Source organism: Calliopsis andreniformis, chromosome 9 (assembly GCF_051401765.1).
Source record: "Calliopsis andreniformis isolate RMS-2024a chromosome 9, iyCalAndr_principal, whole genome shotgun sequence".
In the NCBI taxonomy this organism is placed as follows: domain Eukaryota; kingdom Metazoa; phylum Arthropoda; class Insecta; order Hymenoptera; family Andrenidae; genus Calliopsis; species Calliopsis andreniformis.
Genome location: NC_135070.1, coordinates 10,982,175 through 10,998,348, shown reverse-complemented (window position 1 = coordinate 10,998,348; position 16,174 = coordinate 10,982,175). Strand labels below are relative to the sequence as shown.

General features: G+C 35.5%; 1 protein-coding gene and 1 long non-coding RNA gene across 2 annotated transcripts; both read left to right on the top strand.

Annotated features, from left to right (window-relative positions):
• The first annotated feature begins 1,870 nt into the window (after nucleotides 1–1,870).
• LOC143183871 (ABC transporter G family member 23) lies at nucleotides 1,871–14,378 on the top strand. Its single transcript, XM_076385642.1, has 12 exons — nucleotides 1,871–2,260; nucleotides 8,239–8,449; nucleotides 9,797–10,067; nucleotides 10,518–10,940; nucleotides 11,401–11,490; nucleotides 11,565–11,677; nucleotides 11,757–12,142; nucleotides 12,492–12,607; nucleotides 12,708–12,778; nucleotides 12,866–12,954; nucleotides 13,021–13,197; nucleotides 13,289–14,378. The coding sequence occupies exons 2-12, from the start codon at nucleotides 8,241–8,243 to the stop codon at nucleotides 13,588–13,590; spliced, it is 2,247 nt and encodes a 748-aa protein (XP_076241757.1). The 5' UTR covers nucleotides 1,871–2,260; nucleotides 8,239–8,240; the 3' UTR covers nucleotides 13,591–14,378.
• On the top strand, nucleotides 2,923–3,513 carry LOC143184043 (uncharacterized). Its single transcript, XR_013002707.1, has 2 exons — nucleotides 2,923–3,129; nucleotides 3,344–3,513. It is a non-coding gene; the product is annotated as an uncharacterized LOC143184043 (long non-coding RNA).
• Nucleotides 14,379–16,174: the final 1,796 nt, after the last annotated feature.

Genomic DNA, 16,174 nt, shown 5'->3' with positions numbered 1-16,174 from the left:
TCAATTAGCCATGAGATATACACTTGTAGTTACTAAACTAACGATCGAGTATAATAGAATCTTCACGGAAGACGTTTGTTCAACGAATAACTAATGACATTTTTGTGCGAAACAATTATAACAGCTACATCTTGTACCTTGTTTGTCAACCATAAATATAGGTAATTCTGCTAATAATAGTATCACATGTAATTCATAATTACAAATAATTGTCTAACGTCAAGGAGATAGTAATATTTATTCTTTCCAGTAACTCGTATTGAAATTTACATCGTGTGATTCACGTTACATGAATCACGAAATCGCGTTGCGTATCGTCGTTCCTGGAGAATCCAAATAAATATCGGGCAAGGTAAACGGAACTTTTGGCCGACTGCACAATGGCAAGATTCACGCGATTGTTAGAAAGGAAAACCCAGAAAAATGCAGTTTGGTAATACTGTTGGCAACATGCTGACCCGATTTCTAATTTAATTTCGCTATCCTCAGCATCGTAATATTTCCGTGGCAGTTTCATTTTTCAAATCACTTTTTCCTATGCCACGAAAATCTATCGCCAGCTGGTCGTGATTCCGACGCCTGGTAAAAGAGCTCGCGACACGGTCAATTTACATAATCGACGCTTACTCTGCACGCGCTTTCCGTGGAAAAAGTAAATAATTCACATATGCATTCGTCGTACATAGGTACTTTTTCACGCTTACGCAACTCATGGGATTTTTTTAGAATACTGTTTTCAATTATACGGGTCTTGCTCGCTACTTAATTGACTCTTAGAACCTTTTTTAGTTTTATTAACTAATCGCTCAATATTCCACAGTGTTAACTATCAAGTGTGAACTGCTGACTGAATACTGAAATTTATTTCTCTGTCAACTGTAACATAGTTCTCATTTTAATCTGCAAAAGGCTCTTTAGCTATTCCTGTTACTTTTGTATTACAATTTCACTAGCACGAAGTCAGGAACTGGTACCTTATTTATAATTTAGTACTTTATTACTTCACATCCACTGTACTCTAATTTTGACGAATTAAAGTTATTAAGGAAGAATAATCAAATTATGTATTAACCACCAATTCTGCATTCCCTATTCTTTTCTCTATCACTTTTATCATATTACATAAAATATTCTTACTCCAAATTCTAACAAATCCTCGCTTCAGTACTCTCCATTACCATTCTTCCAGCTAAGAATCAGAAACACAGCTAAAATACTTAAGCCAAAAAATATTAGATCAGTGCATAAGAGACAGCCAGTCACAACTAAATTCCTGTCGTCATCTAAACTACCCCATTAATAACTGCAATCCCACACGAGGCAAACCAATACAGAACTCTTTCTCCAACATTCCACACCCTCCACACAGCCTTCTATTCCACGCAACCCAAAGGTTACTCTGTCGTCTCGCTCCGAGCAGCTAAGAACTCTCCTCTGACGCGTCTACGCTCCACGCACAGCCAAGCTTGGGAATTCCCAGTGGCAGACAGGAGCAAAACAGCGAAAGCAGAATCTCCAGCTGAAGGGAGGAACGAACGATCCCGAGTCTGGTCACGCCTCGAGTATCCACGTTCTGCAGGACGGCTCCTGGAAGAACTCGATCGGCGATGGCGCCTGGAATCGGCCCCTCCGTAAAAATCTTCACCTCGCAAACGGCGAACATGTATTTATAATAACCGACCAGCTCTGCCCCCACTGCCGCCTGGGCCAGCCACTCCAGCGACTGCTTCGACGAGTTGCACAAGCATTTGATTCTCTATCCTGCAGCCGACCAAGCCAGTTCACGCTGGCAACGCGTCCTGACCGTTCTTGCTTTCGCGTGCTCGGTTTCCTGGTTGTCGTCTTTCGCTCGTCTGGCTGTTCGAAGTGATTCCCAGGTTACCCATCGGCCGTCGTGGAAGGACTCTGAAGCAGAACTCGTTCTTGGAAAGGGGGACCAAGGGGCTGCAGGGATCGAGGCTGTCCTGGTAGGACCAGAGCTTGTTAAGGGAATTCTGAGCATCTTCAAAAAGCATCTTCGGTGCTTTATGATAAATACGTAAAAGTGGTTCGCGTGGGCAACCTGATCACCTTGGTTGCTCTAAAGTGTGGTGCTAGAGGAGGTAGAAGGAAGACATAGTGGTGAATTTCCGCGAGGATTATGGATACATCGAGTTGTTGGTGAACGATTGAACCGTGCGATGTAATTGATCCGAGGAGAGGATTCGTTGTTGATCGTCGAAATAGCTGAGGAGTAGAGTTCGTTGTCACTGAAGCGCAGGTTGGTATACATTGGCTTCTTTTGTTGGAATGAGCGAGGAAGAGAGGATGAAGAGATCATTCTGTGATTATTGAACTGAAATGGATTAATTGGGAGGAGAAATTGAGTATTTAGTGAACTGTCTTCAGCAATGGGGGTTTTTGTTTTGAAGTATAAAAGAAGAAATCTTTGAAGATCTGATATTTTTATATAGCAGTGGTGAATAAGAATAGTTTTTTGAAAATTTAGGGTATTAGAAGGCTCGACAATACTGGAAGACTATAATTGTTTGAGAATGTGCTTGATAAAGTCTTCAAGTCCATTAGACTGAAATTACTGTATCAAGCATACTTTTAGTAGATCGTTAGCTCTAATGATTATTTGTTATGTTTGTGTGTTATACTATGCTCATTCAGATGTTTAATACAAGTTTGCGAGGAATTGCTGTAAAATGTAATTAAGAATGTTCAACCATACAAAGAATAAGAATGTTTCTAGAATTGCGATTCGAAAAATAAGTAATCTGAATGTAATATTCTTACTCCGTGTTAAGAATATTGGAACGTGCATTCAAGCACACGTGCTCACGTGTGCAAGTCAGTTTATGTAATTTGTAGTTCACTGAGGTAAGAAAAGTAAGAGATTAATGAAAACAGGTAGTAAGACTTAATTAAAGCTACAAGCCTTAGCAAAACATATTTGCGTTACTCGTTTTAAAATACAAAGTCTCAGAAAAATATGAAGCTTAAACAGCAAGGGATACTATGTCCGCATTTGGTTACATATCTTTATTGATTTTAACATAATTGACGCAACTCATGGTTAAAATATTCCTGATCACATCAGAATGGAAAAGTTTGAGAATGGGGAATCGTCTCGTGACTCTTTTGGTAGGACCTTCCTTCTTATCGTGATGACATGTTTAATGATCATTGAATTGATAATAAAATTAGCATAAATATTCGGTGTATAATAACGTGGAATATATTCGATAAAATGGTGTAAATTCAAAAAATAGTCGTGACTACGACAAGCACAAAACTCGAAAACAAGAATCTTTCACAATCGTTTTGAGGCAATCAAGCTTTCTCAACAACGTTGCAGATACCATCAAGATAGTTATTTTTTCTAACTCAATGCAAATCCAAATTTTGATGAAATTTATTTCTACCGTACCTATCATAAATCTTGAAATACAAGGAGGGATTAAAAAAAGTGATTCTTCATTCAAGAAGAAACCAAACACAGATTAAAATTGTATTATGCAAGACGTCATTCTAGAAAAAATGATTTAAGGAACATGCTTCCTTTGCAGCCTAGTTTGTATCCTGTTTTTACAATAAATTATAATTTTGATTCAATATATGTATTTAGCTTCTTACTAATTTGAGATTATAAAGGTCTCTCTGTTAAGCTATGCAATAAAATTTTGTACAACTTCATTAAGCATGATATTTAAGAAAGCTCCAAAATAAATATACATCATAGTCATTTTGAAATAACTGTTCTTCCTGAATGTCAGTTCCGATAAGAATCTGAGATATCAACGAATGAATTATCATGCTTAATTCATTGCTAATGGGATATTTAACTGTGCAACGTTAAAAAAAACTCAAGATTGAAATATTACGTGACTGCTTTTGTGTACTTATATCTTTTTAATTGCAACACAGTGTTGTCATCAAATATATTATAACATTAAATTAATGTATACATAATACAATTCTACATGGTTTAAATTTCTTATTTGTAATTAACAATATCGAATTGATATTAAATCATAAAATCGTTATAAGAAAATTCAGTTTTTCACACTTCTTGTAATCAAAATCTACATGTGCACCAACCTAACATTGGATCCCCTATTAATTCGAACTTCAGAAAAATCAGTTTCCTTTGCAAAGTATCTATCATCGTTTCAGAATCGATCATTTGCGATCATGATCTGCAAGAAACAGGGAACGGTGTTCTCGTCATAACCAGTTCAAAGTAACCTGAGTTTCCTCGATACCACAGTCGTATCTGCATCTAACATTTTCTCGTGTTTAATTCGCAAAACGTCTGAAAATGGTCATTAATTTATCATTGTCACTTCTTGTTCTTCATCAACGTTTCCTAAAAAATTGTTGCCTCACGTCACAGAAATAGACCCAGAACAAAACAACTGGCAATTATCAACATTAATAATCGACGTAACGGAAATACGCCATTTACTCGGATAATAACAAAAAAGAAATTGTTTGCTACTGAGATATTCGCAAAAATGCAAATGTACGGTGGTGAAAAATAATGGTGACACACAACTTGTGTCACACAAGTAGCATAGTGCTTCGATGTATTCGCGATTCATTATTTATTCTGTCTATAACAATTATTTCGTGGTTAATTCTTCTGTTAGTGATTCGCGAAAAATTCATGGTTTTGCGTCGTGGAATACCTCACGCAGGCCACTGAAATACCGAAATATAAGGTTTTCTTGTGGTATAGTTCAAGGCTATCTAGATTCCGCTTCTTATTCCAGGATTTATGACAATTTTGTACGAAGGAACAGAAGTATGTGGCAGGTTCTATTTTAAAACGTTAGATGAAATTTTAGGTAACAAACTTTTTGAATTATATGGATTCTTTAATTCAAGTGATCTAATGATAAGATTAACGCTTGAAAGCTTAATTCAGAGTTTTACTCCATATTTCTAAAATGATGTCTGTCTATATTTTGCACTATCCTACCAATATAAATAAATATACCAATGTAAATACCAAAGCACGTGTTAAGAAATTTATTGAAATCGTTATAGAAATGGTTCATATTGTTGAAACGTCATGTCTAACGTGTTTCACTTCGTTCTACTATGATTTCTCCTACCTTTATACCTTTCTGTGAGCTGACACAAGCGATTGCGAAAAATGCGTCTGTCTAAGGTTACATCTAATCACTTTCCATTTCTTCGGACTTTCGCGCAGGAATATCGTTACTTTTCAATGAACTTGCACTTCGGTCTGCAGCTTGCAAGGAGACCGAGGATATTTGTCAACCTTCATAACGAAGCATGTAGCAATTATTTACATTTTTTTGCAATCGGTAAACGAGTTCTTGTACTTGAGATTCCTTCAGAAAGGATACTAAAGAATATTTACATGAAATGATCGAAGGTGTACAATATCGAAGATATTAGTTTGATACGAAAAACATTTATATGTATTTATACTTATATATATTTCATTTATGTAAAGTGTCCAAACGAATTGAATCATAAAATATCTTCAAAATGTGTTTAATATTATTTGTTTATGTATGTACATGAGATGGAATTCAATCACAAGTCTAAAAATGACCTAATTATGAAATGATTAAGTACTAGAAAAAATAATATTAAAGGAATGTCAAGTCCTTTTTAGTAATTTTCTCCTTGTTTTTCGTCTGTGCATAATTTTTATAATTAAATCTCCTTACTCCGTGCAGAACTGTATGCAAATGATCCTTCTGACAAACTTTGGATTTTCCTTAAATTACAAGGATTCATCTGATAATGTTTATTTGTTAAGACAACAATAACAATATAAACCGAAAAGCGCACGTGAATCGAGTTTCCATTGCGTCCAGTCTCGATCATTCGATAAATATTGCGTCACATTAGCATTCGACTGTCGAATGAGGTCATAATTAACAGAACTCGCGATGATCATGTTTCATTCAAGGTCCGTTGTTTCATTCGGATGCATCAAAACAGAATCAAGCGAAAAAAGAAATGATGATTTGGCAAAAGCGCATAATTACGCAAACTGTGTCACTGCATAGTAAACAGCGATTTCAGTAGTCTAGAAGGAAGAGAAGAAAGTGGAGATTGTAATTCTGGAAAGACCACAAATTTCGACAGGATATTTATAAGAAATTGAAATAAACTAGTGCATGAGACGACCATTGAGATTTGAATAGACTTTTATCAAACATACACTCGATTACCATAATGACTTCTCATTTTTCTTTTACTTAGATTCATACTGAATACTACAAGTTTTGTAGTTTGAGAATATACTAATAAGAATAACTTATATAGAATATCTAATAGAAGATCTATTATATAGAAAAAAATCAAGATCATATGTGCAGTTAATAAAAACTTCAAAGATAAAAAGCTGATTTCCCAGTAACATCGAATAAATAAATGATAAAGTGGTTCCTCGAAGTCCATCAGCCTCCTTGAATGTGTAACACCTCTCCAAAAAATTCAATGGACTGGACCAGTCTGACAGACCTGGTTCCCGGTATCCAAATTGCGTAACAAGGTCGGGAGGCTTTTGGAAAAGGAAAGTGAAAAAAGAAATGAGCATGAACGAGGCTGAAACTGTCGTGAACCAGCGCGTGTCTGCCAAGAAATCGAAGAACGCGATCGGGACGAAAGCCGATTGCGTTCGAGACCACTTCTCTCCAGTTGGCCCCGACCAGCTGGAGATAGGTGAGAGTCTGTTACGGCGTTACATCACTGACGAATTACAAGACACTGTCGATTATCTATAGAAGATCTTCGAGCAACGATTACCTCGTCCTTCACGCGACCATCCTTTACGTAGTATAATATTTGGGGAAAATTTAATGTCCCCGTCTGAATCATACAAATGACTAATTTATGATGAGCTTCAAACATTTATACTAATGAGCTCGAGTCGTGGATGTCGAATCGTTTTGATTATCGTATGTAAGAAGGTGATTCGAATTATCATTTACAACATTTCGCCAAATTTTTGAAACTTCAACGTGTCTTAAGAATCTTGGTAAATCTTCTGTTTTTCGATTGGATATGTGATTAATTGGTAACAACAAGTGAAATATAACTTCGTGATTATCATTATAGAGACCATTAAAAATTGTTCAATAGGGTAAAATGAGAAGGTAAAAAATCCACGAAGATATATTTAATATGGAGATAATAGGTCTCCTCAGACCGCTATCTTTTTAAATATTCTTTTTTGCAATCTGCAGAATCGATTAAACTAAACATTCAAAATGAAAGAGTCTCATCGTCATTGAAAAATTATTATGAGTACACAAAAACTCTTCTATATCCAAGAAAGGAACTCTAAAAATCATTTCCTCTGTTCTAGTGTTTAAAGATTAGCCAGAAAACTTTTTTAAAGAAGTATATTACGCGTCCCCTATAATATTATACGTATTTTATTTGACTCTATTTTCTGTACTGATTTAAAAAGTAGCTTAGACGTCAATGCAGGATGACTTGCAGGAACGCGTGAGTAAAGGTGAGCAAAAGCAAGTATAGTCAGGACAGAGTACTTTTACCTCTCGATGCCTCTTACTCACCTGCTATACAAAGTAGGAAGTGCCTAAAACCTTTATCGAGGATTTTAAGCATCCAGCCTTGCGAAACGACTTCGCTTGCGATCGTTGACTCGACTCGAAGCAAAGTGACTTAAAAATTAATCTGTTATGCATGCCTAGAGTAATTGCTGAATGAACATTTTAGGTATTCTTAGAGAATTGGCACAGTATCTACGAATAAAAATGAACAAGTTAATAAAAGTATTTTTCTATGTATCCTCAATGGAAAAGAAAAAATTGCTAGGATTATTTTCGAATGAAAAACAACCATTACTGATTTCTTGCGTTCGGATGGAAAAAGAAGTGTCTTTAAATACGAATAAAAATGTATGAATACGGAAAATGAATAACAGATTTGTTGAAACGTGGACTGCAGGATACATCATTATTGGCTGCTCTTTTTGTACATTTAGAAATGGAAGCATCAGCAATGCGCATTACTGAAATAATAAAACTGTGTATGCATATGAAAAGTGCTTTTGAAACATTTGAATTCTGGAATACATATGAATAACAACTTCTCGGCTTGAATAACAACGTTTTTCAGATAAGAAAAATAAAATGTTCACGGTTTAAAATTAAAAAGACCATTCAGATTATTTTATTGTTTCATGATGCATTCAAGATTCGGTCAGCTATAATTTATCATCTTTTTCCTTTCCAGAAATGGAAACTGCCAGTACTCCGCCGGTTGTACCGACGGCTTCTTTGGAATTGAAAACACGAAGAGCACAATTTCAAACACAGGCTTCAACTTTGGATACGAGAAGAAAACAAGCGGTATGCGTCAGAAGAGCCTTCAAGAAATATGGCCCAAAGAGCAATCCTAATGTGATTCTGGATGGGCTAAATATGACTGTGCCAAAAGGCACGATGTAAGTTCTGTTTAAATATTTGCCTAATTTTATTAAAAATTAGAAACAATTTCACTATAAGACATGTGTATGCACAAATGGTAGTTCTTCTACTTCATTCAAAATGCTTACCATTAGTTTCCAGTTCTATTTCTACAACTCATTAGCACATCTCAAATCAAACAAATAATGCAGCTAATAAAAGAACGCGTTAACATAACGACAAGTGGTTAATAGAATATCAATTACCATTAAAATGGATATACAAGAAACTAAAAATCCTTCTATTATTCTACTCTATCAAACATTGGAAATTATTAAAATTAGCCATTTTCCATGGCCGTCAATTGCGTAAAATTCAATTTGTAAACTTTAATACAGTCAGTCATGCTCGTCGATCTTTCCCACGTGGAAGCTGACTGATCGTTTCACCTTTATCACTTTTTACTGTAGACAAAGTCCATGTGTACCGTCATAGATTCGTAGAAATATATTCATCAAGGAGGTTCTTTCTTTCCTCGACCAGCTAATTGCTCAACGTACATACTACTTCATTTACGCATAATCATCGTCAAACGTTGAATGCTAATTTGTATCTGATAAACCGATTAAATGAATTATCGAGGCACAAAACTTTCAGTGTTCTGTAGACGATACCAACGAATTTTGAAGTGACTTCTTTTATAAAAAATATTAACCATGAGTTGAATAATCGGAATATAAATGACGATGCAAGCCATCATTCAGAAATCGAAATTAATTAAAAGATGCAGAGTGATTATCCTACAGGCTCTTTTTATTATCGTGAGATATCTTTTTCTTCTATTATATTTTTAGAAATATTGTGTGCTTATAAATTCTTGAATTACTCTTGTGAATCACTCTGTTTACACATAGATGTTATTAGTACTCACTAGTACCTCTTAACGGGAACATATCAAAACGTGTGAACATAATTTTATGGGTAAATTGACGATATAGACGTATGTAATAAGGACAATTTGTACAAATATTTGTCTTACTTGTAAGTTACAGACAGTTCTCAATTTCAATAAAATTAGGCATGAGACATGAGGGGTTGCTAGTGTAATGTAATTATTAAAGACTTTAAATTCATACTAAATACCAATATTGGAATTTTTATATTTTCATATTTTTGAATATTTGAATTTTTGAATTTTTGAATTTTGACAAATTGGCAAATACTCATTAAAAATATGAGACTTACTCTATGCTAAATTCTTATTAATTACTATATAGCTACAACAATTTTCCTCCTCATTCTGTATGCCTTTAATTCATTCCCAGTGCTGACTCTACATTTGTTCAAATGTGCTCTATATTTATGTATCATATTTTACTTGTTAGATATGGACTGCTCGGTGCAAGTGGTTGTGGAAAGACCACATTGCTCTCCTGTATCGTGGGCCGAAGGCGCCTGAATTCTGGCGAGATCTGGGTACTCGGTGGTAGACCAGGATCCACAGGATCTGGTGTTCCTGGACCACGAGTGGGTTACATGCCACAGGAAGTCGCTCTCTATGGAGAATTTTCCATAAGGGAAACCTTCATCTATTTTGGTTGGTGCGCTGGCATGACGACGCAACAAATTGATGAAAAGATGGATTTCCTTCTGAAGGTAAGGCTTATCGTTAGTTAATGTATTTTACGACAATCGTAATCCTATTCACAATACTTGAGAAGGAAAGAAGGTAGGCATGAAATTACTGTCAGATTAATATTCAAAAGTTGATATAACTAGTTTCTTTCCATAGTGCGTATTGTAATTAACAAAGAAGACAGACACTGACGATGTTACAGGCCTACACAATTTATCCTTGTATGTGTCCATCTTACATTGCATATTATGTCTTAATACAGTCTTCCAAAAAGAAAAATCGTAACAATTTAACTAATCAGATATAACTGCATCTCAATATTGAGAATTCGATCAAAAATCAATGAGGTAACAAAATCTCCTTAAATTGAAACTTCGATTTAAAATATTAGAACATTAAAAAAGTGAAAGAATTCTCAAAATTAAACTTCTGAATACACAACAAGTTAATTCGAAGGAAATTCGAAACAGTTGTTGCAGTTGCCATCTGAAAACCGTTTCGTTAAGAACCTGTCTGGTGGTCAGCAAAGAAGAGTGTCCTTCGCAGCGGCCTTGCTAGCTGATCCAGAATTGCTAATTTTGGATGAGCCCACCGTAGGCGTGGATCCAGTTTTGCGACAGAGTATCTGGGACCACTTGGTCCATATCACGAAGGACAGCAACAAAACCATCATTATCACCACTCATTACATCGAGGAGACGCGGCAAGCTGGCATCATTGGCCTGATGAGAGGTGGTAAATTATTAGCCGAAGAATCACCAACGAAACTGATGGAGATGCACAACGTTGACACCCTCGAGGAGGTGTTTCTGAAGTTGAGCAAACGACAGAACATGGGCCTCCGAAGACGAAGTAGCATCCTCAGCAGCGTAACTGGAGTCCCTCCAGAAGCTGTACGTTCTTTGTCCCGCATTCTGCTTCCTTCTGAATTCAATCTGTAGTCGGATGGCAAAACCTGATACGTCCTTTCTTATTTCATCCAATTAAATTTACAGTCAATTCCATTAAGGAATTTTTAGTAAACCTGATGGCTTAAGCTATGACATGATCAGTACAATAATTAATACATAGGTTGAGTGTAAAATTAATATGATAGTATCATAGTGTGAGACACAAAATATCCTTTTTTTTTAAAATCGAGATATGTAGGTACTCTTCTGTTTGTATCTAGATGAGATTTATCAATTTGCAAAAGATGATTACTGTGTATCACGTAGTTCAAGAGAAGGACAAGGTAGCAATTCGTGCATAATGGGTTTACCTACTTTGAAATTGCAGTACACAAAAATTATCAGGTTTTGCTATCTGATTACAGAAATAATCAGAATCGAAATTAATTTAATCCCTTTCCAGGACGCGGACGACGAGATGAGTGGAGAATTCGGTGACAATGTCAGTGTCTCCAGTCGAAGAAGAAGCATTGCCATTGCAGACGATGGAAATGTAATTTTCCTTCTCTTCTAGATATAGCTTTCCCTCTTATTTAACAATTTCTGTAACCATACATTCCTGAACAGGTACCAGAGCTACCCCCAGAAGAAAAAGGTTCCTCCAACTTCAAGATGCTGGATCCCCAGCACATGAAGGCTCTTATATGGAAGAACTTCTTGTGGATGTGGCGAAACGTTGGGTATGAATAAAATTAGAATTCTAGAGAAATTAGAGAAACCAGGGATGAAGACCATAAAAGAACCTAACGTTGCTTTCAGTATAATGATGTTCATCATCGGTCTTCCGGTTCTCCAAATCGTTTTATTCTGCCTCTCCATCGGCAAAGATCCAGTGGGCTTGCACATAGCGGTAGTCAACAATGAATTAAATAACAGTATGGTTCCTTGTGTGCCATCGACTGGCTGTGACTGGACACGCTTGAGCTGTCGATTTCTTCAGCATCTGGAGAAGAAATCGATAGTGTTTCTTCCTTACGACAGCGACGCCGATGCCAGAAATGCTGTCGAACGAGGCTGGGCCTGGGCTGCCTTGTCCTTTCCCTCCAATTACAGCGAGTCTCTTTCGGCTAGGATAGAGGAGGGCAAAGATGCAAGCGATTGGAGTGTCATGTTCGCCAACTTGCAAGTCGTCATGGATATGTCCAGTGAGTTTAATTACGTTTGCGTAGAAAGATAATGTTGCTGCTTCTTATCTTAATTATTAAGAGCACGATGAGTCAATGTATAAAACAGGAAAAGTAAACTTCGCTAATATAAATGGCATTCGAGCAATCTGTGTATAATTTATGCAAGACTTCTCTGGACTGCGTCACTTCTGTCATAAAATTTTTTTACGCTGCAGTAAAATTGAAAAAAAGTGTGGACGTCAAGAGTGAAACATGCATTTACACGTATTCCATCACTAATATGTTCATAAATCTTTTGAAACGCGCATACAATCCAATATAAAATTGTTTGCTGAGTTTTATTCAATTTTTCTTGCTATTCTTATAGATCAGCAAATCGGCCAATTGCTGCAGAGAGATCTCTACAGCTCCTATCAGGATTTTGCTCGAGAGGTGACAGTGGCTTGTAATTACAGCGAAAGATTAACAAGTATTCCGTTAAACGTGAGTCAAATCTCCTATCTAAAAATAGTTAAAAAATAATTCACGAATCTAATAATCCACAAGTAAATACTATCATAATTATCAATCTTTCAATATCCAGTTTAAAACACCGATCTATGGACCCCTGGAACCCAATTTCACGGACTTTGCAGCACCTGGTGTTATCCTAACGTAAATATTTCTCATAAAAAATGATAATTATAAAAACTGCAACCTTTAAATAATTTATCTGACAAACATGTACATTCATTATTCCAGAATAATATTTTTCTTATCGGTTGCTTTAACTTCTGGTGCAATGTTACTTGAAAGAAACGAGGGGCTCCTCGAGAGAAGCTTAGTCTCAGGTAAACAAGGAATTAATTAAAAACACATTCAAAAAGCCATAATAATAACTCTTTCGCTTCTGACAGGTTTGACTGGACCAGAGATCCTTTTTGCTCAAGTCATAACACAATTCGTGGTGATGATAGGGCAGACGGTTATGGTTCTAATATTTTCCTTCGCAGTCTTCAGGATCACCTGCGTGGGTGACGTTGGCTGGATCAGCACCTTGACTATCCTCACAGGCCTGTGTGGAATGTGTTTCGGTACAGCTTGCTTTTTTATATTTATCACAGATAAACATTTCGTTTGTAGCTATTATTTAAGTTGTTATTATACTATTATTAAACTGTTTAGGATTCGTGATTGCCTGTGTCTGCGAGAACGAGAGAAGCGCCACTTACATGGCGATGGGATCTTTTCTACCCATTGTAATGTTGTGTGGAATTATTTGGCCCATCGAAGGGATGCATTACATATTAAGATACATCAGCTTCGTTCTGCCACTGACGAAGAGCACAGAATCGATGAGGTCCATGCTGGCCAGGGGATGGCCAATTACTAATCCCTCCGTCTACAATGGCTTTATTGCCACCTTTATCTGGATCAGCGCATTCATGACTCTTGCGATTTTGTTGATTAAGTTTAAAAAGGGTTAGAGAGAATAGTGTCGCGACAGGTGTTGCGTGAGCGAATTCTGAAGTTTCACTTTTACCGAATTAATTTGGCATTACGAAAAATTGCTGCTAGCCGAAATTGTTTGGCCTTACACATAATATATGAATATTAACATTACTGTGTGGTGTAGATCAAAAATAACGCCCTGACAATTTAGTACGATGTAATTTGGCAAAAATTTATTTTAGTAACGCCAGGTTGAGTGAAGCATTTTATCAAGCATAAGTTGCAAATCTGTGTGAAGAATGCGTCTTATTTGTAGTAAGTACACATTGACAACAGAGTGAATGAAAACTGTTTCGAAGGTGTACCATTGTTTTTTGCTCAACACCATTGTCTTAATTTATTACATATGTCCGTATTATTACGGAATAATGACAATAATGTTGTTTGTACAGTAAAAGGATAAGTAAACACAGAGTTACAAGTAATTATCTTTTGATGTAGGAAGACCAATGATCATTTCTTTTGTATCCACGTAATATTTTTAGGTATTTAGTATAGTATTATAGGTGAAACGAGTTGTACTTCTTTTTTACTATTGTACTCTATTATAAAGTTCTTATAGCGCGCAGATTTATGTTAAATCTGAGTGCAAAATAGGACAACTACTTTGTAAGAAATAAAACCTCTGAATGTGTCTAAAGTAGAGTTGCTTATTTCTCGATATAAAACATATATATAAACGAATATATTAATTTTGTGAGTATATTTTTCTCACCTCCTGCAGGTAATTCCTTCTCAATCGACGAAAAGCAGTAAGGGGGCCGCAGCTTTCAGGGGCGCCTGACAAGACCCAAGGAAAAATAAAAAACTCACTCTTCAATCACTTCTGATATTTTGAAGGGTGCAGATCGTGGTGGTCGTTAGACGTGTTCTAGATTGTCTTCTCCTGATCCATGCCAAAGGTCCATGGGACTTTGAGGGTTACTCAGTTGCTGCTGAGACTTTAAAGGGTGCAGATGGTGGTGGTTCTCAGTCGGTTGCTAGGTTAGCTTATCGCTCGTAGCGCTGCAATCGCTGGGTGGAACACCTGTATTAGATAAGGTAGGAATAGTTTCTCGTTTACTAGCCTTACCAACGTAAGTGATGAAAGCACAATGTGTCTTCTGCGATTACTACTCCAAAATCGCAGAGGGCGCTCGAAAACAAATTTTTTTTAAATTTTTAAGGTTTTTTAACGTTTTCAAGGTGTAGATATTTTTCGAAACATGAGACACAGGAGATCTGAAGGAAGTCTATTATTGTTTAATACGTTTTATGTATACATTGTGCAAATATATGAACAAATTTTTATTTTACTATGATACAGAGGTTTAGGTTAGTCATTAATAGATGGCAATGTCGTTGAGTAAATTTCTGGAACATTTTTTTGGTGATTAATGAACAATTATTTTGGCCATATAGTATAAGTATACATATAATAAATTATAACAGCTCTATAATAGTGCTAGGCCCTGCAGTTCCTAAAAATAGGTGAATGAACAGATTTTTATTCCATTGCATGTTGAAAACGGTATTTTAATTTGTAAATATTCTTACTAAATATAGAGTTACAGTATTTTGTTAGCATATCACATTATATGCACTTGTGCATCAGTGCATTCATGCGTGATAATAAAATACATTATATTCTAAAGAAAATGGAGGATTAAAACAATATAGTATGTTCACAATTTTATTTTTTTATGATCGTAAAATTATATTTACAAAGCAATATATATCGCACGTACAGGTAGTACACAGTCATGATTTGAGTTTTTAATTAGTACAAGAAAAATGAATATAAGGAATAAAAGTATTATATACAATAGAGTTTCGACTACAGGGACGTCTTGTCATTAGTTTACATGGAACAAATTCAACGAAAAGTGAAAAGTTCAACTATGCAGTAAATTGAAATAGTACGGGAAAGAAAGATGAAAATTTTATTTTGATAAATATAACGCGTGATGTATAAACACGAAAGAGAGCGATACATTGCAAAATAACAAAAGCAAAACAATGTAATCTGTGAATTTATGAGAATGTAAATGCGAGTAAGAAATACATTGTAACAAAAATGTATTTTTAAATGCGATTCTTTGGCATATATGCATGATATAATTGTAAAGGCAGTCTCTAACGTTTTACAGTAACTTATATACAATTATGCGAACGCGATTATCACCTTAAGTGCAAAGTAGGTATGGAAACAAGGTACAACACTTAGAGAACACTTATCTACTACAACAATTTGGACAACCATATTGAGTTTTATAAATCCTCACTATAAAAACACTTTAGTAAATTTTGTAAATTCTTATACACTTGATTGATATTGTTACTAACACGTACAATTCACACTGACTTTGTATCGTACAATTACTTTTAATCAATGAACCTGATGAAAACCTATAGAGTATCTTGTCCTAAATAAGTAATTAAATTAAAAGGCTGTCTTATATTGTACAATATCACTTGCTTTCAAGTATTGCATGTAAACTGATTGTAGTTTGTTTTAATTCATATATTTGTTAAATTTTGTAATTAGCTATTTTTGTGAAACTATGCAATAATTGTTTA

Coding starts and splice junctions, on each gene's coding strand:
- LOC143183871 (XM_076385642.1), top strand. CDS start 8,241: ATGGAAACTGCCAGTACTCCGCCGGTTGTACCGACGGCTTCTTTGGAA. Junction 10,941..11,400: donor CTGGAGTCCCTCCAGAAGCT/GTACGTTCTTTG, acceptor ATCCCTTTCCAG/GACGCGGACGACGAGATGAG. Junction 12,608..12,707: donor TAACAAGTATTCCGTTAAAC/GTGAGTCAAATC, acceptor TTCAATATCCAG/TTTAAAACACCGATCTATGG.